Raw genomic sequence first — 24,031 nt, forward strand, 5'->3', positions numbered from 1 at the left:
GAGGTAACACTCGCTATTAGGGGCAAGGGTGTCCTATCTTTTTCCTCAGTTAGAATAGGCATTTTTGTAGAATGACATTTACAGAAGATCTTGAAAAGACTTTTCTTCAGTTTTCTTTGTTTAGTCGGATTACTTTAATCTCTCTGTATTGTTGAAACGGAGATGAAATAACCATTTATTAAAAATGTTACAAAAAACCACATGCTTTCAAAGGGTGTCCTAATTTTTTCACAAGACTGTATACTAGATCCCAAGGCTGTAAGGACGGTACAGAGGAACCGTATGTGCCGCTCCTTGAAGGAAGATTCCCATGGGCACCAGGGTACCAGAGGACGCTGGAAAGCTGCCCCAAGACAGAAGCACCAACACCTGACCCATCAAGGAAACAAGGGCTAAACAAAGGTCCAACCCTGAAAGTAGAAAGGAGAGAGAAAACCCCAAAGTGAGGGGACGTCTCGGTTTCAAAGAAGCCCCGGAAGGACCTCCAGGTCCCATAATAGATCCTGGGTGATGCAGGCTCCCTGGCCTGAACCATAGTGCGGAAGACATCCGCCGAAAACCCTCTCCATGTTAGAACGGCGGTCTCAATTGCCACGCCGTCATTGAAAAGTTCCTGTAAGACCGAACCCCTTGAAAGAAGGACGTCTCTGAGTGGCAGTGACCAAGGGACGTCTCTAGGAAAACGAGGTCGGCGTACCATGCGCGACAAGTCAGTTCAAAGCGACTAAGATATGTCTGAATGTCCTCCATCCAGATCTTCCATAGAACCCTGAGAAGGAGGGGAAGAAACGGGGGGGACTTCTGCCAAGGAGAATCAGGGCCTCCATGGCGCATGCTTCCGGAACTCTGGCGAGAAGGTAGGAAGCTTTTGTGTAGATACCGTTAGCACACCCGGACCAATGGAAGAGCCCCTGTAGGAGGAAGAATGTGGAGGGCGTCACAGCCCACCAGTTGGGACCGGATCATGTCTGGAATGGAAAGCCACCAAACGAATACTTCGTGCAACGCAGGAACTACCAAGGCATACGGGGTGACAATGAACCATGAGCCAGAGGAGGAAAAGACAAGAGAAGAATAGGCTAGGTCTAAGCCCATACCCTGTAAGAGACCGACGCTATACAGAAGTAGCCAAGGATCAATTGGCCGTGCAAAAAACTCCACCTGAGAAGGAAGCCAGGCAAGGGAAGTCACACTGCAATGCTAGCCCCATATCCCAACAGAGGAGGGAACACCCGTAGAAGCCACCGATTCGGTGCTAAAGAGTCCACCGCCTAGTGAAGGGCTGTGCAGTAAGAACCCAAGCATGTAGTGGAAACGTAATACCGCTACCACAGTGGTAGCCAGCCATAGTATCGGGGGAGGCCCGATACTATCCGTAGAAGCCACGTGCCACACTGCCCCAGTTACGTGGAGCTAGCCTTAAAAAGGGCACTGAACAGGCGCAACTGGAGCAACGGAGGCCCATGGAGATGGGGAAAGGGGGGGTCTGTAGGACACACAAGTGATGCTAGGAACCCCCTGGGAAGACAGAGGATGTTATAATCAGGCGCGAAACCAGAACCAAAAGAAGGATGCAATGATGAATAGCCACCTAAATAAACACTAGGGTAAGAGTGTCGGGCACCTGCGAGAACCAACTGTAGCCACTTCCTCTTGGAAATAAGCGAAGGCACCTAGAGCAATGGTGCCGCAGAAGAGGTTTAGTTATTCCCCGCTAGTGGATCATTAGCGGAAGGGGGAAATGCGACAGAAGCACGGTGATGTGCAACACTCCGCCTATGGAATGTATAGCACGACAGTCGGAACCGTAATCAATGGTAGTGTAATTAGCTACCTAAGGAAGGTGTAAGCATACGGCAAGTACTGGTCAGCGGTAGGGAGAACACCCCACCTATGAAGGGGGGCGAATGCCCACAGCGAGAACTAGCGCATATGGCGAGTCCTGTACCCCGTGGAGTGCGATAGTGCACCTAATTAAGGGGGTAATGCATACAGCACATAATGTAACCAGTGATAATGTCATCGCGCCACCGATGGATCTGCATATGGCAGGTCCCGAACCCCAAGTCATTGTACTTAGTCCACCTAAGGCAGGGGACAATGTATAAGGCAGGTACTGTATCCTGAAGTAGTGCAGTTACTCCACCAAAGGAAGGGGGTAATGCATACGACAGTACTGCTGGCCACCTAGACGCAATCTCTGGAAGATTGCTTCAGACTCATGTCAGGGTCCGAATCAGAGATTCTCCCCCCTTCCCTGACGGACCCGCCCCAGTGAGGGAGGGTGTGTCTGAGCATGATTTAGGGAGGAAGAGTGGGGTAGCAGAGATATTCAAGGAGAAAAATATCCTGCTGCGGTTCGCTTGCACGTAGAGCTACCCTTCAGAATCTCGCCCCTGGTAGTTGTGGACTGCGCAGGCGGGGACTTATCAACCAAACCACCCGAGGGTGGAACGGAAACTCCCAGAGGTCTCTCCACCGGATTGCAAAGGTGGTGCATTATCAACCAAAGAAACCCCAGAGGGTGGATGGGAGGTTCCAGCGGACCCCACTGGGTTGCGCAGGTGGAGAATTATCAACCAACAACCAGGAGGGTGGATTGGGAATCCCAGAGGTTCTCCACTGTATGGCGCAGGTGGAGAATTTATCAACCAAATGGCCCCGGAGGACGGATTGGGATCCTGCAGTGGTCCCTCCTTGGATTGCGCAGGTGGAGAATCATCAACCAAACAGCCCCAGAGGACGGATTGGGATCCTGCAGCGGTCCGTCACTGGATTGCGCATGTGGAGAATCATCAACCAAGCGGCCCCGGAGGGCGGATTGGGAACTATGCGAGGTCCCCCTTACCCGAGATAGGACACGGCCCAGTGTGGGACCACACAGACCGGGTGGTCCTGTGGCTGAGGAGGGGGACCCGTATGGACGCACATGTCCTTTATTATTATTATTATTTTTTTCTAAAAACTAGGAAGCCGCCCTCAATGACAAGAGGCAGGAAAGGGTTAAAACCTCCACTCATGCACAGTGTACTTAGGGGAAGGGCCCCAGATAATCAGGTGCCAGCCTAAGAATGGTGGGTGGCCATGAAGGGTTAAGGCAGTGGCTCAGCAGGCGACTAGGGGAGGGGGAGAAGGGCAGGAAGAATTCGCGCCAGAGTACCCCCCCAGGGACGAAGGCTGCGGTCCAGCAAGCCGCTGCACGGCTTTTCAAAGTGCCTCCCCACCCCACCGAAATGCTGCACCGGCCATGTCACAGACCGGCCGGACTGACAGGGGGTGTTCACCCCGCTGGCCGGGCCGTTGATAGCGCGGGTCGGGCAGAGAAGGCGCGGTCCGGAGCACCGATGCGGTGCACGGCCGATCGCGCTGCAGTTAACCCCTTCCGGAGCGGCGCGACGGCGTCCGCTCCAAGGGGTGTAAATGTGGGAGGTGTCGGGGAGCGGGAGTCTCCTCCGCATGTGTGACCATCTGCCCTGCTGGCCGCCATATTTTTTGAGTGGGGCGACAAAAATCGCGGCCGGAGCACCGAAGCGGTGCTGGCCGAACGCAGGGCGGTTAACCCCCACCCAGAGCGTCCACTCCCGAAGGGGTGGAGAATGGTAGATGCCGCCTTGTCGGGGAGCGGAGCGCAGCTCCCTGCATGTTAATACGGAATATAGCACTAGGGAGTTGCAGTTACTCCACCTATCTTTGCACTTAGTCCACCTAATTCGCGCCAGTAATGCATACAGCACACTATTAACCCCCTATGTCCTCCACTCACTCAACCAAACGGCCTGTGCCGGAGGGGAATGCTTCAGGGGTGCTGGAATAGCTGCAGGTGCTGGGCTATGCTGAAGCCCTGTCTGGTCGCAGACTATTGCCACCACGAGGGAGGGGGAGACCAACCCAGAGGGATAAATACTCACCTAGTCCCGTGTACTCACCTCTCTTCTCTTTCCTGCCGCCATCTTCACCCCTCCTCTGGTCCAGCAGGGTCACCCCTTCAGCTACTGGCACCGTAGTGGCAGGACGCTGGAAAAACGAGATTTTTGTATAACTTACCAGTAAAATCTCTTTCTCGCTCTTTCCTTGGGGGACACAGAAGACCTTAGGTATAGCTCATCAGAACGCGGCAAACCCGGTAAATAGGCACACAGCTAGTACAGCCAGTGTGAACGATGGAGACAGTACGAGGCCATAAGGAACACCGGAACCATCCATGTGAACAACCATGTTCTTCCCAGAGGGGAGGGCAGTGAAGGAACAGCCCCTGAAGCCTGGCCGGGGCAGAAGCCACATCGGAGTAAATCTGTCCCAGCGAAAGCCAAAACAGAGCCGGCTAGAAAAAACAGTCGAGACAGAGACCGGATGACACCCTCCAACCGAAAGGAGGAGTGGGCAACAGGGAAGCCATAGGACCGCTAAAAAGCAGAACTCCGCTACTCCGAGACGCCCGGCTCACCGCTTCGCAGAAGGCGAATACCCTAATGAACCCAAAGTGGAGGTCCCTGGGACCTGGGTAATCGAGCACCCAAGAGAAGTTGGGCGACCTGCTCGAGAAGAGCGTCTCGAACCTGGTAGCAGAACAGACTGAAGCACAGAGGGTGCCAACAGGAAGGACTCATACCAAAATGCATCCGAAGAGGAGGAATGGCAATAGGCGAGGGAACCATAATCCCGCCAGAACCAACGTAGACTTCGAGGGGCGCTGGAGACAGCACTCTCGACCATGACCGCTTGCGCAGGGAAGCAATGCCGCGGGGGGACGAATGGGTACGCATCTAGGAACCACAAACACTCCCCAGGCGGAAGGGCCAACGAACATGGTGGATACCGTCACAACGGAAACGCAATATACATTCCGAACAGAGAATGGATACCACCCAGCTCGCTGCAGTAGAGAGCAAATAGAGCCCGTCCAGGTCAGGTGAACAGAAAGATCTCTTCAGAGAAGAGTGCCAGGCTTGCGGCAATCATCGTATCCCAAGAGAAAAACGGTATGTCGCAGGAGGAATGGAGGCATACGTACGAGCAGCCCCATAAACAGTGAGAAAGCCAACCCACCTACGGAAGGAGAAGGCATACACGGCCCAACAACGCACAGAGCGCACAAGAACGTCCGCTCACTGCAAAATAGCCACTCAGCGAAGAGGGCCAGCCACAGAGTCCCACAGAATCTACGGAAGTGCAAAGTGCAACCAGAAAGGGGGATATGCACAAGACTAGTATGGCATGCGATGGAACGCAAGCAGTCCGCCCAGAAGAGGGGGAAATGTACTTAGCAAACATTGCAGACAGCAAGCGTGCAAGGCCCGCCCCACAAGGGGGTGATGTCCAAGACCAGTACCTACTTCAGAGAAGTAGGACATACCATATTCCGCCCAGAAGAGGGCCATGCCTATGGAAGGGGGTTGTGCACATGACCGGCAGCGAATCCAGTGAGAGTGCAGCGTTCTCGTGCACATGGTCAGCATCTATTTTATTTATTTTTAAATAACACAGCCTCTCTGAGGCAGAAAGGGGGGCCACCATACAGGTGCACAGCATCTTAGAGAAGCAGGGAAAAAAGGGGGGCCAGCCATACAGGCCCATCAGGAGCCGCCGGTACCCGAAGGGTTAACAGGGATCCGACCTGGGGGGGGGGGGGGGGGGGCGCGGCGCCGCGATCCCCTGGGGGCGGGGAAACCTCCAGGCGGGAAGGCCGCACAGGAATAGAGATACCGGAGTGGACTGCTTGTACATACCGGCCGCGGGAGCCCACCCCGCGGACCGGAGAGTCAGGGGCCCGGGTGGAGCGCCGGAATGCGGCCCAGTAGGCCCGAAGCCTGGGCCAAATTTTGCGGCGCCCGTCCGACCGGAATTCGCCGGCGGCCGGCCCGGATCGTTGGAGCATCGTGCTCAAGCCAAATGCCGGCCGCGGGAGTCCACCCCGCAGGCCAGAACAGTCGGGGGCCGGGAAGGAGCGCCGGAGGTGCGGCCCAGCAGGCCGCGAAGCCTGCAAAATTTACGCCACTGCCGTCAGGAACGGGCCCCCGGCCCAGAGCAGCGCATCGGTAAGGGGATGGGGGGGCCCTGAGACCGGGTGCCCGTGCGGATGCGAGTGCAGCGTTCCCAGGAGGGACGCCATTAGGCGAAGGGAGGCGATGTGGCTGAACCTATGTCGCAGCATTCTGCAGCTAGCGTGGGAGCTGTAATGTCCTATGAAGGCCAGGAAGGGAGGAGAGGGAGCAGGGAGTAGATTGTCGCCCTGCGGCACCCCATGGGCCAGCCTAGGTCCAGCAGTGACAGAAGGGTCCAGAAGCACAGTATGGGGGTCAGGCACGCAGGAGACCAGAGTGGGGGGGTGGGGGACGTAGGGCTGGAGAAGCCACTCTCTCACCATAGCCGTCTTCACCCTCGGTCCGTTCGAGCAGAGTCGCCCCTTCAGCTACTGGCACCGTAGTGGCAGGACGCTGGAAGAGGGACTTGGCATGCGGGCGACCCTTGTGCTGGCGGGATGTAGGGGAGCTAAGCTGCCCTGATCCACCTTGCCTTCTGTGGGGGAGGCAGCAGTGCGGGTGACCGGCACTGGCGCAGCTCAACCCCGGGAGAAGCAGAGAGGTCTAGTGCGTCTCTGTTGTCCCTGATGGGAAGAAAAGAAAAAAGTAAAAATCTAAATTTAAACAAAATTTAAACAAGGAGAAAACAGCCCTGCAGAGCAGGGAGTGTCTTGCCTCCTTGGACAGCAAGCAAAAACTGGCAGTCTCTCTCTCCAGGCTGAGGGTATAGCTGTGGAGGAGGGGCTTACAGCTTTCACTTAGTGTCACGCCTCCTATGGAGATGAGCTATACCCAAGGTCTTCTGTGTCCCCCAAGGAAATTGGGCGAGAAAGGGGGGCTTGGATGGGTGACCCCATGGCTGGCGGGATGCAGGGGAGTGAGTCTGCCCTGGTCAACCTTGTCTTCTGTGGTGGAGGCAGCAGTGCGGGTGACCGGCACTGGCGCAACTTGACCCCGGGAGAACAGGGAGGCGAGGCGTCCACTGTTTTCCCATCTGAAAAAGAAGGAAAAAAATAAACTAAAATAAAAAAAATATCTTCAGGAGCTTCCTATTGACACTAGAAAAAACTGAAGCTCTCTCTCCAGGCTGGAGGGGGTATAGCTGCCAGGGGAGGAGCTAACAGCTTTTACTAGTGTCAGCGCCTCCTAGAGGACATAGCTATACCCACAGTCTCTGTGTCCCCCTATGAATATGGGCGAGAAAAAGAGAAGTCGTATCTGTCCTATATATGTTCCCTCCTTTTATGATCCACTACTGATTTTTTCTTCCAAAACTGCCTGTGTGGCAGCACCCTTAGCCATTTGCATCTGGCGCAAAGCTTTCCCCTGAAATGAAGTATTGGAAATCGCTTACAGCGGTTGATGCTCCTTCATAAGGGCATCTAAGGGTGATTTTACATGGACCAAGGATCAGGAACGAACGTTCCTATGAACACTTGTTCCTGATGTGACTGCCTCATGTAAATGTCCATGCACCACCTAAAATTCTCATTAGTCGATTATTGTTAACAGGGATGTGCAGCTGGCAATCAAATCTGTATGGGGATGAATGATCGTAGTAATGATTGTTTTTCCTAATACACCCCCAATCATTGCTGCATGTAGATGCAAATAACAAGTGGGCAATGACTGGGATTGGGCGTCCATATAAACCTTCATTCCCGATCATTGGCCTCTCTGTCAGCCCGTGTAAAAGGGTCTTAATTGGGGGTCAATTAAAGGGGTCCAGTGCTGTGACAGAACTTGGCTCAAGCATTGATATGTACTATATTCAGTGTCATCTTTTTAACCAGGTGTAGTCGCACATGTACATACAGTAAAGCGTTTACCTTCTCTTTCTTGACCAGACAGAGTCCATCAAGGAGACACAAGGATAAGGCCTGTATAAAAAGCAGGTAATGGCTGTACTCCCACATCATTATGAAAGTATACGTGGACGCACACATAAGCAGGTAGCAGATCCTCTGAAAAGATAATACACAAGTCATTTACACAGGAAGACTTCAGCCTGTTAACAAGTGCTGATCGGCGATACAGCAAGTCAATCGGTACAATTAGTGCAGCTTATATGTGGTGATTGTTCCCATACGGTTTTCATTTGTCAGCCGCACACCACCGGTTTACACAGGCGATGATATTCAGTGCCACATAACAGAGTTTTCTTGTTAGTCAAGTGACCGTGGCATGTTTATATGGGGCAACGATCGGCAATGAGCGTCATACGTTCCCAATCATCGGCCTGTGTAAAAGTGTCCTACGTCACCTAGCTTTTCTAGACTGACAAAAAATGCAAATCTGCGTTAGTATGAAGGGATTTGAGAGCGCGAAATGCACAGGCGTAAAACAAGACTGGATGACAACTACATGAATCCTTCACCAGAAACACTCAGAGATATTTTATGTATTTATGGTTTACTAAAACGGTTATCCAACCCCTCTAATGATTCCCCAATGCTCTGATCCCCACACGGCCGCTGCTGCAGCATTTCCCCATCACACAGATAAAAACATCCGCCGGGGGAGTGGAGCTGCCAATAGCAGGCTGCGACTAGGACGAGCCTCCCTAGCTTAGCGGGTGACGCGGGGGGATGAAGCGGTGCCCGTGTGTGGATCAGAAGCGACGTAGGTGCTGGGGAGTGGGGTAAGTATAATCAATATGAGGGTCGTTATAGCGGTTGAATAAGGGTACTTTCACACTAGCGTTTTTCTTTTCCGGCGCTGAGTTCCGTCCTAGGGGCTCAAATCCGGAAAAGAACTGATCAGTTTTATCCCCATGTATTCTGAATGGAGAGTAATCCGTTCAGGATGCATCAGGATGTCTTCACTTCAGTCTTTTTGACTGATCAGGCTTTTCAGAAAAACGTAGCATGCTGTATTTTTACCTCCGGCCAAAAATCCTGAACACTTTGACTGAACGCCGGATCCGGTCTTTTTCCCATTGACTTGCATTAACGCCGTGTTTTCAGTCAAACCGGATCCGGCTTTTGCATGTTAAACCCGAAAAATGTTTAAAAAAAGTTAAAGTCCATAAATGGCGGATCCGTTTTTTCCCAATGCATTTTTTCATTGTGATCAAAATCCTGATCAGGATTCAAATGTAATCCGTTTCCACACGTTTTTCCGGATCCGGCGGGCAGTTCCGGTGTCGGAATTGAACGCCGGATTAAAACAACGCTAGTGTGAAAGTAGCCTTACCCCTTTAATGATTAATTCAAACAACACTAAAGCCTGGCACACTTACCTCTGCAGACAAATTACTGCTGTTCCTTAAAAACCCAGTGAGTGCAGCGACTTGACATGCAAAGTAGGGGAGAGCCCAGTTCTCCCTTAGTGGAATGGAGTCTTCCATCCGCGTGGTGTCCGTCCTGTAATAACGACAGACAGAGGAGTCATTAGCTTTCCGCTCTTCTCCTACCCCTCACTGGTAGAACGTTATTGGTCCTGATTTGTTATAAAGGGTTGTCCAATTACAACAACGTATCCTCTGTCCACAGGATAGGGGACAAGTGTCTGATCAGTGGGGTCCGACAACTGGAGACCCCGCAAGTCACAACTACGGGAGCAGAGTTCCCCAGTTTTAGTGGAGCCGCAGACAACCATTCAGCTCTAAGAGACTGCTGGAGATAGCAGCCTACAAGACTTCACAGAGCCAAATCAACAGGCAGCACACACGCGTGATCACCGTTCCGTTCAAACAGGGGCCCTCGTTCTGGTGACTAGCAGGGGCCCCAGCAATCAGACCCTCACCAATCACCCTCTTATCCACTAACCTGTGAAGTGCGACAACCCCCTTTAAACAAGGAACCTGCACATTCTGCATTACACAGACTTGTCCAAGCATTTGGCCCATGAGATTCCCGACGGAGTGTATCCCCCCCACTCCTGAGACATGTCAACTAGTACGGTCCCTAGTACAAATGCTGCATTACAACAGGCTCTCGGAAAGGTACCGATTCTCCTATTAGAGATCCATTTGGTCGAGTGTGTTTAGGGTGCACAACCGATGAGTTGTGTTTCTGATTGGCGTGCCGCAGGGTGGATTGCACTCTAGCAGGAGCAGGTTGGTTCCACCGCTGTCAGTGACCGCTAGGGATCCAAGAAGACAGAAGCGCTTTATTGCCACTTATGCCTTGTCCTAAGGGAGTGAATAGAGGAAGCGGCTACGCCGCTTCCTCTATTGGACCTGGCGATTATATGGCAAAAATATAATAAAAAGTGAAAAAAAATATATATATACTAATAAAATAAAAAATAAAAATTCCCACCACCAACCAAAAACATTGCCAGTGAAACGATGCTCTGATGCTCTCAGTGCTGTGAATACCTCATTAGCATTTGAAGTACAACACAGATTCTTCAAAAATAGGGTCACAGATTTAAAAGGGTTTGCTGTGATTTTTATACTGATGGCCTATCCCTGAAGATAGGTCTTCGGTATCTGATCGCCGGGGGTCCGACACCAGGGACTGCCACGCCACAGATGAACGTGCCATCACTGGTCTAGGAAGAGATAAGAGAAGGAGAGTAGGCCGAGGTGCACACAGGAGTGCTGCTGCCTTCTTAAACTGTTGATCGGCGGGGGTCCAGGGTGTCAGACCCCCCAACGATGAGATAAGGATGACCTAGTGAGGCAGTAATGCCTAGTTTAATAGGACCCATCCTGCTGACAGATGCTCTTTAAAAGTAGCTGTCCCATTTTGCCCAGTTAGGTGATATGAACATCATAGAGGGGGATCCTCTGCTCAGGATTCGCTCCCCACTAACCTGAGCAGGTAACAAAGAGCGGCGACTGTGGGTAGGAGACAAGTACTCCGCACGGGACAACAACTTTATACGTTTTTTTTAAATTCTCCCCCTCCCTGCCGGACCTGTGGAGTCAAGCAAACTTACCTTCTCCACTGCTCTCTTCGCCTCGTTCCGGTCCATTCATGTAAACTACTCACAAGGACATGAGTGCTACTGCAGCCAATGACTGGTCTCAACGGCGATGTGTCCCCCGAAATGGCACGTCACTGGGTCATGTGCTGCTTGTAGGGACACATCGCCGCTGCAGCCAAATGACTCCGTCTCCGTCAGAAGTTTACATGCGGAGACCGGAGTGCAGCCAAGAGAGCGGTGGATCCAAGGAGCCGGAAACAAGTGGCGGGGAGGATGTAGGCATGCTTGACTTCACAGGTCAGACCGGGAGGTGAATTTAAAAACTTATAAAAAGCTGGAGTAACCCTTTAAGACAGCGTGTGGTCAGACATTATAACTGGCTATCGCATACCGCTGAAATCCCACCGAACTGCGTCGGATCAATGGCTACATGATTTTTAAGTCATTTGCTCAGTTTTACCCACAAATTTGTTCGCCTGGGGTTTTGCCCGTGGGAGTAAACCCGGCCGCATGTTAAATCGTACCTGTTAATAATAAACCAGGCAGCAGTCAGTGTCCCAGCCAGCCAGGTGCCACTCATTATCCAGCTGGTGACAAACAAGGCACTTAGATAAATTCCTTGCAGACCAAATATGATCCCGATGTAGAAATAAACAGGATCCACAGCACCCTACAAATGGAAAGACAACAGGTAAGGCGACGGGTGCCTAAGCCAGCACAATAAAAGGCCTCAGGCACACAACCGTAGTTAAAGGGGTATTCCCATCGCATACTATGGGGGCACCTCGCTAAGATATGCCCCCATTGTCTGATAGGCGAAGGTCCCACCGCTGGGACCCGCACCTACAAGAACGGAGCGGGGAGAGCAGTGGCTGGAGGACCCCACCACAAAGCGCTGCTCCCATATGCGCAGTGCGCCCTACATTAATTTCCCCACTCCGTTCTCGTGTATCAGACAATGGGGGTATATCCTAGCGACATGCCCCCATTGTATGTGATGGCAAAACCCCTTTAAAGGTTTGCGGATCACACATGGATCCATTCGGCTTCTACAGGTCGGTAAATCCTGCAAATTGCAGAACATGTCCAATTCATGCCCGTTTTGTGGACAAGAGGGATATGTGGCATGCACGCGGTCGGAATTTGTATTTTGCAGATCCACAGTCTGCAAACTGCAAAATGGATACAGTCATGTTCATGAGGCCTAAAGGGGTATTCTGGCTTTATGCAAATAAAGCAGTCAGAGGAATGTAGAAGCTAGATGCAATTGTTGAAATCTTGAGCATGCGCCGAAATTACTACCACCGGCACATGGATGAGATTTCAGGGCCAGGCATCGGAGCAGTGAGGAGGACTGATCCTGTCAATCTCATAGGGAGGGAGAGAGGCGCAACTGTAATATGGTAACACAGGATCACTCAAGCCGGATGCAAACGCTAACAATGTGTACGTTTACCTGACTTCCAGACAACTGGTACAGGGCACTGGCTAAGAGCTCCGGGTACAGAGTCATCTGCTGCACGGCATTAATAGTTTTCATAGGTACAGTCCTATTGTTGTACGCCAGCTCAAATACACCTGGAAAAACACCAAAGAAACACAAAAGCTAACACAGCACTTATAAATACAAGCCACAAATCACTGCACAAATTTATTTTTCGTGGCGCCACTTAGCTGTGCCTTACATCACCGGCTCTGTACGAGCGTACACGACAGCACATTCTGAAACTATTCAGTGCCTTAAGGCCTCTTTCACACGTGCGTTGCGGGAAAAGGTGCGGGTGCGTTGCGGGAACATGCACGATTTTTCCGCCTCAAGTGCAAAACATTGTAATGCGTTTTGCACTCGAGTGAGAAAAATCGCACATGTTTGGTACCCAAACCCGAACTTCTTCACAGAAGTTCGGGCTTGGGATCGGTGTTCTGTAGATTGCTATTATTTTCCCTTATAACCATGTTATAAGGGAAAATAATACATTCTGGATACAGAATGCATAGTAAAATAGGGCTGAAGGGGTTAAAAAAATAATAATAATTTAACTCACCTTAATCCACTTGATCGCGGAGCCGGCATCTCTTCTGTCTTCATCTTAGCTGTGTGGAGGAACAGGACCTGTGGTGACGTCACTCCGGTCATCACATGATCCATCACATGATCTTTTACCATGGTGATGGATCATGTGATGGACCATGTGATGACCGGAGTAACGTCACCACAAATCCTTTTCCTGCACACAGCTAAGATGAAGACAGAAGGAGATGCCGGCTCCGCGATCAAGTGGATTAAGGTGAGTTAAATTATTATTTATTTTTTTATTTTTTTAACCCCTCCAGCGCTAGTTTACTTTGCATTCTGTATTCAGAATGCTATTATTTTCCCTTATAACCATGTTATAAGGGAAAATAATAATGATCGGGTCTCCATCCCGATGGTCTCCTAGCAACCGTGCGTGAAAATCGCACCGCATCCGCACTTGCTTGCGGATGCTTTCGATTTTCGCGCAACCCCATTCACTTCTATGGGGCCTGCGTTGCGTGAAAAACGCAGAATATAGAGCATGCTGCGATTTTCACGCAACGCACAAGTGATGCGTGAAAATCACTGCGCGGAATACTCCCCGTGTGAAAGGGGCCTAGTACTGGAGGTATTTTTGGCTTTAGTGACACTTTAGAAATTTTATGCAGGTCATGTGGTTTTTTTATTTTCATTTTTTTTTCAGACCGAACCAGAATTCTGGTACAGCTGCCTTAGTCCTCTTGCACACAACCGTATGTCTTTTTCTGTATTTTGCGGTCCGCAAAAAAACGATCAGCAAAAAATACGGATGTAATCTGTCTGCATTCCGGTTTTTGCGGAATTGACCGTATACGGAACCATTCATTTCAATGGATCTGCAAAAAAAAAAAAAAAAACGGAAGGTACTCCGTATGCCTTCCGTTTCCGTATTTCCGTTCAAAGATAGAACCTGTCCTATTATTCTCTGCATAACGGACAAGGATAGTACTGTTCTATTAGGGTACTTTCACACTTGCAGCAGAGGATTCCAGCAGGCAGTTCCGTCGCTGGAACTGCCTGCCGGATCCGGCAATCCGGATGCAAACGGATGCATTTGTCAGACGGATCCGGATGCGGATCCATCTAGCAAATGCATTGCAATACCGTATCCGTCTTTCCAGTTGTCACCAGGAAAAACGGATCCGGTATTTATTTTTTTTCCATTTTTAAAGGTCTGTGCATGCGCAGACCGCAAAACCGGATCTGTTTTGCCAGAACACTTGGGGCCGGATCCGGCATTAATGCATTTCAATGGAAATTAATGCCGGATTCGGCATTCCGGGAAGTGTTCAGGATTTTTGGCTGGAGAGAAAACTGCAGCATGCCGCAGTATTTTCTCTGGCCAAAAAAATTAAGAGTGACTGAACTGATGCATCCTGAACAGATTGCTCTCCATTCAGAATGCATTAGGATAAAACTGATCAGTTTTTTTCCGGTATTGAGCCCCGAGGACGGAACTCAATACCGGAAAACTTTAACGCAAGTGTGAAAGTACCCCTAGGGGCCAGATGTTCCGTTCCGCAAAAAACAGAATGCACACGGATGTCATCCGTATTTTTTGCGGATCCGTTTTTTGCGGCCCGCAAAATACAAAAAAATCCATACGCTCGTGTTAAGGAAGCCTTATGCGGACAATAAAAAGACATGTTCTATCTTTGAACGAAAAAAATACGGAAACGGAAGGCATACGGAGTACCTTCTGATTTTTTTGTGGATCCATTAAAATGAATAGTTCCGTATACAGAATGCAAAAAACGGAATGTAAACGAAAAAAAATATGGGGCCGGAAATGATGTGGACAGCACACAGTGTGCTGTCTGCATCCGCACTTGCGTTCCACGGCCCCGCAAAAAAATAGAACATGTCCTATCCTTGTCCGCAGACACTGAGAAGAAAAGGCATTTCTATTATAGTGCCGGCCATGTGCGGTCTGCAAAATGCGGAACGCATATGGCCGGTGTCCCTATTTTGCGGATCCACAATTTGTGGACTGCAAAAAAACTTGCGGACGTGTGAATGAACCCTAAAGAGGTATTCTGGTTATGCAAAGTTATCCCCTGTCCACAGGATAGGGGATAACTATTAGATTGTTGGAGACCCTCACCAATCATGAGAATGTGGACACTGTTCCACGTGGAGCCCCCCAAAATGAATTTCGAGGTTGGTCGGGCAGCTGCTCCATTCAGTTTTATGGGAGTTCCAAAGAAATAGCCAAATTTGGAACAAAAATAAATGGAGCAGCTGAGCCCATGGCCGAACAACCACTCCTGTCATTTCGGGGCTCCAGGGGGTACGAGGTCCCTGTTCTCATGACCCATGGGAGTCCCAGCAGTAGGACCCCCACCAATCTTATAGTTATCCCCAATCCTGTGGATAGGGGAAAATTTTATTTAACCGGAATCTTTAAGGGTTTTAAATGCTTTTTCCAGCTTTGCAGAAACTAGGTGCGACTAAGCTGAAAACTGTGTGGCTTAAAATGCGCCAAACTTGATCCAGATTTTTGGCCAAGTAAGAAATCCTGCAAACATTCCCTTGAAAATGTACTATATCGCTGTGTTGTGTGCAAATAACATGGACTTTTGAGGACATAAAAAACTCACACACACCACTGAATCTCTAGCCTCTATTTTTGGATTTATTTCTTTTTTTACACAGTTTGTGTCATTGCCGTCAGTCTACACTTGTCAAACAGTATGTGATCTCTACACAATTATGCCAACTCTGTTAAGAGGATTAGCTTGCGTTTCGGCCTTGGTTAACCTTCAATGTGCAGGTGACCCTGTGGAGGCCAAGCCTTAGAAAACTCATTAATCTTCTGTACCTCTTTCAAATGACGGTGCCCTCAGCATGTCCTTATAAAAAGAATAGTAAACAGCTCCATCCCCCTGGAAAGTGATTTCCCGCTCAAGATCCTAGAGAAGAGAAAATAATGAGAAGCAATTCATTTATCTGAGTCCTCGGTACAGGAAGCTACTGGTTCTCCTTGTGGAGATCCCACTGGTGTAGTAGGTCATTAGGGCAGTGACACCTGGAAAAAGTATGTAAATTAGGGCTGTTTCACACTTGCGTTGCGGCACTCTGGTTTTGAGATCCGGCAGAGCACAAAACAGTTCCGTTTTGTCCCCATTCATTATCAATGGGGACAGAACCGATCAGGACGCGTTGCATTTTTTGACTGGACTCAAAAGCGCTGCGGTTTTGTGTCCGGTCTGCAAAACGGAACAAACCAGATCCACCAGCAAAATCAATGTAACTCAATGATGCTGGATCTGTTTTTTCAGATCTGAAAAAAACAGATCCGGAATCATTGACTTACATTGATTTTAGTGCCAGATCTGGTGTGTTCTGTTTCAATGTAACACAACTGCATCCTAATGGAACTGTTGCATCCTGGTGTGTAAACATCAAACCATTTTGGTCCAGGTTTAAGATCCCCTGTCGGATCTCAAAGCTGGAAACCAAAACAAAAGTGAGAAACAGGCCTTAACTGTACTCCAGTAGCAGAAAAATGGTCTCTCCAGTGCCATCTACTCAGAGCTACCCTGTAAGTCAGTGTCTGACCCATTAAAAAGTCTTGAAACATGGCTAGGGTTATCAGCCAAACCAGTATGGAGCCATACTTGGCCAAATCAAACAAATGTCAAAATGCTTTCATACATCTACAGTGCCTGGGATAGACAGGATGTTTTAGGCACTCAGCCATACAATACACTGTTAGGCCTGACACACCTGAAGGAGAACCTGTACATTTCTTTCTTACGCTGCTAAACAGCATGGAGAAAACAAAAAAAACCCTACTCATTTCCTAAGCCTGCCCAACATAGTAACTGCAGCTCTAATACGATGGGTCTCTACACAGAGACCAAGCCTATTAGAAATAATGACCAGCTTCCCCGATCGCCGCACGGGGATGCCGGTCTTAACCCAGAAGTATGTACTTCTGGGTTTTTCATCCTTTAGCTGCAATGATCACATGGCATCTAAATTCTGTAATGTCCACTATGTTATGCCTTTTCGGAAGTGTAAAGAGTTATATTTACTTATTCTAGTTATAATGGATATTCATTGCCTTTAAGAGCAATGTTGGTTTATATTCACTATTTTGTATGGATTTTTAATGTAGGCCGAAGTAAGTGCATGGGAAGATTACTGCGTCGTTCAAGAGAGCTAATGTTATTGTAACAATTAATTATATATTTAGACAGTTAGAAGATACACAACACCTGCAGAAGTAGAGGCTTCATTGAATTTCTTATCTGAACATGAATTCCACAGTGTGAGAATTGTCAAGATGTTCCTCAAAGTATATATTCATGTATCAAAGTTTGTCTCTCAGCTCTGAGATAAGGATTCCATGGACGCAGGTGGTGCTAATTACATCTACAGTTTGCTATTTGCTAATAAGCAGAAAGTCTGTGATATCTATGGACACTTATAATCAACCTTAGGTTTGTATAAGAAAATCAATAAGACATATGTATTGGGTTATATTATTACGTCTTTTTAAGGACATTTATATATCCATTATCGTATATATTTTAGGGACGTATATATTCCTACAATCAAAACAGTTTAAGTATGGACTTTGTTATATTTATAAAGATGTGGCGTTTTACTAACAACCAGTTAACCATTGGTGTAGCAGAGGAGGCACGGATATCTCTGTGAGAAAACAAGGTTTATTCATATTATTATAGGTTTTATAAGTCAAGTGCATTCTGGGTAGTGTTTTGACATCACGCCCCTTATCAATGTACATGCCTATCCGACAATGATTGGAAAGTTCCAAACTAGGAATGTGTGTTCATCTGATAAGTTTTTGGTTAAGAAACCACATACAGGTGGTAAGAAAGAAAAAAAAGAAAAGGAAAGGAAGGAGGGAAAAACAAAGAAAGAAAGGGAGACCCCTGGAAAAATTGGATTTTTTGTACTCACCGTAAAATCCTTTTCTCGTAGTAGGCATTGGGGGACACAGCACCATGGGTATATGTCCAACTACCACTAGGAGGCAACACTAGACATAAAAAGTGTTGGCTCCTCCCCGTTGGGCTATACCCTCTCCACAGACACTAGGCAGCTCAGTTTGTACCAAAAGCAGTAGGAGAGAGAAGAAAAGCAAGGAACCAACAACTCCCGTACCGGGAAAGATCAAGAGACCAGCCCGGAGAAGCGGAAGTAAAACAACATAGGGAGGGATCTGTGTCCCCCAATGCCTACTATGAGAAAAGGATTTTACGGTGAGTACAAAAAATCCAATTTTCTCGTGCATGGCATTGGGGGACACAGCACCATGGGACGTCCCAAAGCAGTCCCCGAGGGTGGGAAGAACAACCATGCCACCTGTGGGCATACAGGTGCGGGAGAACCATGTGACCCAACAGGAGAAAAGCACGGAATAGGCAGGAAGCCTCATAACAAGGGAGAAACTCCAAGGAGGCCACAGTGACGACTGCCAGCACCCCAGGCCAAATGCCTGGGAGAAGGTCCCAAATGCAAGAAGAAGGCAAAGGAACACCCAGCTCAGCCGAAGGCTGGAGTGAAAGTAGGACAGCATCGCGTATCGGATCTACCCAACATCCCAATTGTCTCAGGCGAAAGCACAAACACCGTGAGGTCAACCCCTGAAGGGCCAGGGGAGCAAGGGAAATTGGAATCACTGAAGGCCAAACGAGAGTGTGAAGCTATAGCAAGGCTCACATGTGAGTGGAGCAGGTCTCCTCTCACCGCAAAGCAGGTGAAAAAGCTAAGCGCCCTATTGAAAGGAAAAGATCCTAAAGGCGCTAAGGGAAACCGCCAACCCCTGGAAGGGGAGGGGGTTGTAGGTAAAAACCAGGAAGAGAGAAAAGACAAGACCTGCATCCCCAACCAGGAGACGAGGAACGAGCCTCTGAAAACAAAATATCGCTGAGAAGCGCAAGACCGGAGAAACTCTGGCGAAACTCATTATCAGGGAACCAGATGCAAGCCCAGGAAATCTCAGCAGGGGCACACTGGAGAGAGGGAAGCCATAGCAAGGCTCACATATGAAGGGAGCAGGACTTCCCCCCCCCCCCCCCGCGAAGCAGGTGATGAAGATAAACGTCCTATTGGAGAGAGAAAACTCCCAAAGGCGCTAAGGGAAACCCCCAACCCTTGGAAAGGGAGGGGGTACGAAGTAAAGGCCAGGTAAAAAGAAAAAAATAAGAGAAGACCTGCATCCCAAAACCAGGAGACGAGGAAAGAGCCCCTGAAAATAAAATAATCGCTGAGAAGCGCAAGACCGGAGGAACTCCGGCCAAATGAAGTATCAGGGAGATGCAGGGCAAGGAAATCTCAGCAGGGATACACTGGACTGAGAGACATGGGAGGAGAAGGAGAGTACTCCCAAAAGTCTAAGGAGGAAGGCTCTACAAACAGGAGGCAGTCCCTCCCGAAGGAGACCATGAGGTGGAAATGCAAACCGTAGCACTAAACCACTCAACACCAGGTACTTGAAGTGGGAGGATGGGAAGACAGACATGAATCCCATGAGGTCCAAGAGGCTATTGGAACCCGCAAGGGAAACAATCAACCCAGGCCCCTCCCAAACAACGATAATCCTACAGAATCTGTGTGAACAGATGAACGGTGACAGGAACTCCAGAAAGGAGAACCCGCAATGGGCTCACAAGGAACCAGGAACTGAACCACCAGAGGACAACAAAAACCAGAATATCCAAGAAAAAATGAAAAGAACCCCCCCATGGGAAGGAATTGGCCATGGACAACTAGCCATTCAAAGAATAGTGGCTAGCAATCAGCATACATTATCCCGGGGAGGGCAAATACAGCGGCTTGGGTTGTACCACTAAAACAACAGACGCCCATATGCATAAGGAATGGTGAAGTCGCAATAAAAGAAGCGGGAGTGACTACACGAAATGTAGAAACCAGCTGCGACCGACATACAGAAGGCTCCCAGGGGGAGAGAGTACCAGATGGGCGAGGACAATAGCAAGGTCCCAAAGGACTGCCCTCTGATAGATAGTACAACTAAGCATAGAAATAAGGGAACACCCGGACCCAGAAGGAACTACGGAACCCTGTCCTATGTCAGAGCAATCAGCAGAAAATTCACCTACCAGGCAGGTGTGTGACGCTCAGTGGTTCTGTCCCTAACTCATCAGGGAGGACGTCCAGCGAGGTTGTCCAGCGAGGATATGTCGCTGACCCCAGGAGGATTCCGTGTGGCGGAGGACATCAAGTGATGGCCGAAAACCGCTGCAGCGGCCGGTGCTCAGCAAGCTACGTACACCAGAAGTAGAAATAGACCGACAAGGAGGAGGTTGGGCTGGCCCACCCCTGCCAGATATGGCTACCATATGCGTGCTGAACCAGGATGCCGAAAAGGGAAGTAACCAACATCCGCAGCACAGATTAGAGCCCGGGGAAGGAAGCACCCAGTAATACAGAAACCGTATGGGCCACAGATTGCACCATAGGACCCAGCACGTGGGTACTAAAAATACACGCCGAAAACCGAGGTAAGGTGGCTGCATGTTGCACACTAAGGAGGGTGGAAACAAAGCCACAGCATCCAGGAATGCGACCGCATTTGGAGGGTACAGGTCCTCAACCTGTAAGGTAGAAATGAGGCTGTGTAGTGTAGAGATACGACCAGACCAGTGCAAAGGGTACAGCATCTGGAGATGGCCGAGGTACTAGGTCTAAGATTAGAGCGATGGGTCCACATGGAGCACCCTAGGACCAGAGAAGAAGTACAACGGCTGCCACGTTAGCTATGGCACCTATATTTCGCTCGGGAAGGGAAAAATAGGGCCACATGGTACCACAAGGAACGACAGGTGCACACCACAACAAGGTAAGTGCAATGGCAACTGAAGAATGCCCTCTATTTCACCTAAAAAGAGGGAAACAGGGCCGCATGGCACACCATAGAGCCCGACAGGCGTAACGACTGCAGCATCAGAGACGGTGCAGGAACTCACCTAAGAAGGGAGGAAGATGGCTGTTTGGTGCACTCTAGATGAGGTTGCAGTGGCAACGGCACTACAAAGTGGCCTTAATATCTCGTCCAGTAAGGCAGAAATAGTGCCGCAAGGTACACCATAAGGCCAGACAGAAGCAACGGCAACAGCTCCTGGAGATAGAGAGGTTAAATAAAAATGAAGGGCACAAGGTGGCAGCCTGGTGCCCACTAGAACCAAACAGAGGCAATTGCAAAGCAATTGAGAGTGGCCTCTATATCTCGCCGGAAGGGAGAAATAGTGCCGCACAGAACAATAGAGCCCGCCAGGGATACTGGATACAGCATCAGGAGATGGTGTAGGGACTCTGCCCAGGAAGGGAGCAAGGTGGCTGGAAACAGACAGGTGCAATTGCTACGGCAATTGAAGGCGGCCTGTATATCTCGCCCGGTAGGGGGAAATAGTGCCGCATGGAACACCTAACCAGTCAGCAGGAGCTCTACCTATGAAAGTAATAAGGCAGCTGGAAACAGACAGATGTAATCGCCACGGCATAGAAGCCGGCCTGTATTCTCTGGTACAGGCATTACAAAAGAACCTTTAGAGGCCGAGAAGGGGAGCCAACCCTACAAGTGGCGTTTGCCTGAATTATCAGCTTGCCTAGAACATAGCCCCTGGATAGGGGCCAGGAAGGTCTGTCGTGCACAGCCTACGAGGGCGTACATACCAGAGACACCGCGTAGGTGTCCCAGTTGCTAAGCACGGTGACGGCTGCCTTACCTGTGCGGTAATTACCTGTGCAGGCAGGAGGGCGCCATCAGAAAGTCCACCAGAGGGGCACCAAACCTGGTAGGGTAGGTACCACCATGCACGTTTGACTTGACCACGCAGAGGGATTCTGCACGGTGGAAGACCGCCTGATGCTCTGTTCCGAGGAAATCGGTGCAGAGGTGTCCCCAGAGGCAACTGACAGAGAAGGCTTCGTCACCAGGCTCCGGCCTGTCCTGGGGGACCCGAGGATGCCGGGGAGGGGTGGAAGCTAGTTGAGACCACCCAAGGGTGGTCCATGGGCTACTCCTTGCGGGACCCTGTATCTTAGCGTGCGCGTGGCTCAGGGGGGAAGGAGACCGCAATTTGTAGGTAGCGCTCCAGCGAATCCGCCAGGGACTGAAGGATCGCCATGGAGAGAGCCCATTCGCGTGGGAGGGGGGGGCCCTACCACGTGGAAACCTCCGTAGACAACGGACGCACGAAATCGTGGCGATCCGATACAGAGGCTGGGAGAGGAGGCCCCATAGAGCAGCAGGGCTGACCTATCTAACCCCGGAAACAACATTTCCCAAGAGGTGCTGCAGCAGCTATATAGTAGGCAGGAAACCACATTCAGGTGGCAGGGCTGCAGGAAAATGCAGCAATAGAGAGGGGAGAGAGGGAAGGGGCCTGTGGAGCAATTCAGCCAGAGGCTGCCTACCGGACCCCAGGAGTTGTGCTGCGCACCGAGCGCAGAAGATGGCGACCGGAGATAGCAGGAGCCGGCGACCGGAGAAAGAAGGAGCCGACAGCCGGAGAAAGAACCGCCCCTCAGAGAGAGAGCAGAGAACCTGGGGCCGGCTTGGCAGGCAGAAGAGGCCCCTCCCAGGCTCCCCCCACGGAGGGGAGGAGACGGAGAAAAGCCCGGGAAGAGAGAAAGTGGGCGGGGAGTTGCGGTCTAGTAGGCCCGAAAAGCCGGGGACTAAAGTAATGGAGCGCGGCCGGGAGCGAACGGCCGCGACCGCGATAGTGCCCCAGAATTGCCGCGACGAACGGGGGCCAGGTGGGGGAGAGAGCTGAGGAAGAGACCCCCAGGGAGAGAAAAAACGGAAGGCCAGGGGCTTCAGGGGCCAGGATATTGCCTGAATTATCAGCAGCAGAGGCAAGGCAGCTTATCAGAGGCAAGGCATTGTCCCACAGCAATAAAAGCTGTATCATGTATCCGGGTAGGGAACATGAGGGGGGAACGCGTCCAGGCCCGGGAAGGAGGATGGGATCCCTAATCTAACATACTCACCCTCAGACGTCTTCAGGCGCAGCAGTAACCACCCCCTCGGCAGACTCAACACGGGAACCGTGGGACTGCCGGAATTCCACTGCGGAAGCAGATTTGGGGACTGGGTGGCTGCCAGGTACCTGAGTACGCGCCCGCAGGGGGGCAACTAAAGTGGAACACGATGGAGCCACCCCTGCCGCAGGCCGAAACCTGCAGAGAAAGAAAAAATGATTAAAGAAAAAATAAAATAAAAAAGGTAGCAGGATGACCTGCACAAAAAAGCAGGTCAGGTCTGCCTCCTATGGACACTAGAACAAAACTGAGCTTCCTAGTGTCTGTGGAGAGGGTATAGCCCAACGGGGAGGAGCCAACACTTTTTATGTCTAGTGTCGCCTCCTAGTGGTAGTTGGACATATACCCATGGTGCTGTGTCCCCCAATGCCATGCACGAGAAAGATCTTGATTATCGGGAAAACTCTTGAGAGCAGACTTCCCCAAAACTCTGCACATCACTTGACCCTTGGGTAATGTATATTTTGTTTTATGTAGTATTGGTATAAATTAATTGGCTTGATACTCAGTATCAGCGACATTCAGTGAATATGCATATCACTAAATACATGATCTAATATTGATAACAAGAGAGCTTCTTTGTTGGGAATCTTTATATTCCGTAGTTTCATATCAAGCCGATAATTTAAAAGTTTCATTGCAAAACTACTTATACAATCTGAGATTGGTCATCATTTTGGGCAGAGCAAGGGCTCGTATCTGTCATTTTCTTGGTTGAGTTTCTGTGCTTAATTGATATATAGCTCTCATAATTTTAAGCAGCATTGCATTCTTGTACGGGTTGGATAATATAGTGTGAGATGCTGATCTTGGTGTTATTAATGTCCTGTTGGCACCATCTAGTGGCAGATTTTGGGTACTACAGTTTTCCTGCATATCATTGTAGATCATTGAAACTTACATTGATTAATTTTTGATTGTATTTAAATTATTGAATAAATTAACCACCAGCGCTAATTACAACAAGCAAACAGCAGTGTCTACACAGCTCCGTAATAGCTGCCACAGAAAACTTAACAAATCACTTTTTATG

General features: G+C 49.8%; 1 protein-coding gene across 2 annotated transcripts in view; it reads right to left on the reverse strand.

The window, feature by feature from the left end:
* DPY19L4 (dpy-19 like 4) overlaps positions 1-24,031 on the reverse strand; it is an 83,606-nt gene that overhangs the window by 39,570 nt on the left and 20,005 nt on the right. For both annotated transcript variants that reach the window (XM_040433054.1, XM_040433052.1), the window contains exons 5-9: positions 15,776-15,866; positions 12,355-12,476; positions 11,423-11,568; positions 9,262-9,385; positions 7,850-7,984 (exon numbers count right to left, since the gene is read on the reverse strand). In XM_040433054.1, coding sequence (XP_040288988.1) covers positions 7,850-7,984; positions 9,262-9,385; positions 11,423-11,568; positions 12,355-12,476; positions 15,776-15,866 — 618 coding nt within the window. The remainder of the gene's footprint in view (positions 1-7,849; positions 7,985-9,261; positions 9,386-11,422; positions 11,569-12,354; positions 12,477-15,775; positions 15,867-24,031) is intronic.

This window comes from Bufo bufo, chromosome 5, assembly GCF_905171765.1.
Source record: "Bufo bufo chromosome 5, aBufBuf1.1, whole genome shotgun sequence".
Classification (NCBI taxonomy): domain Eukaryota; kingdom Metazoa; phylum Chordata; class Amphibia; order Anura; family Bufonidae; genus Bufo; species Bufo bufo.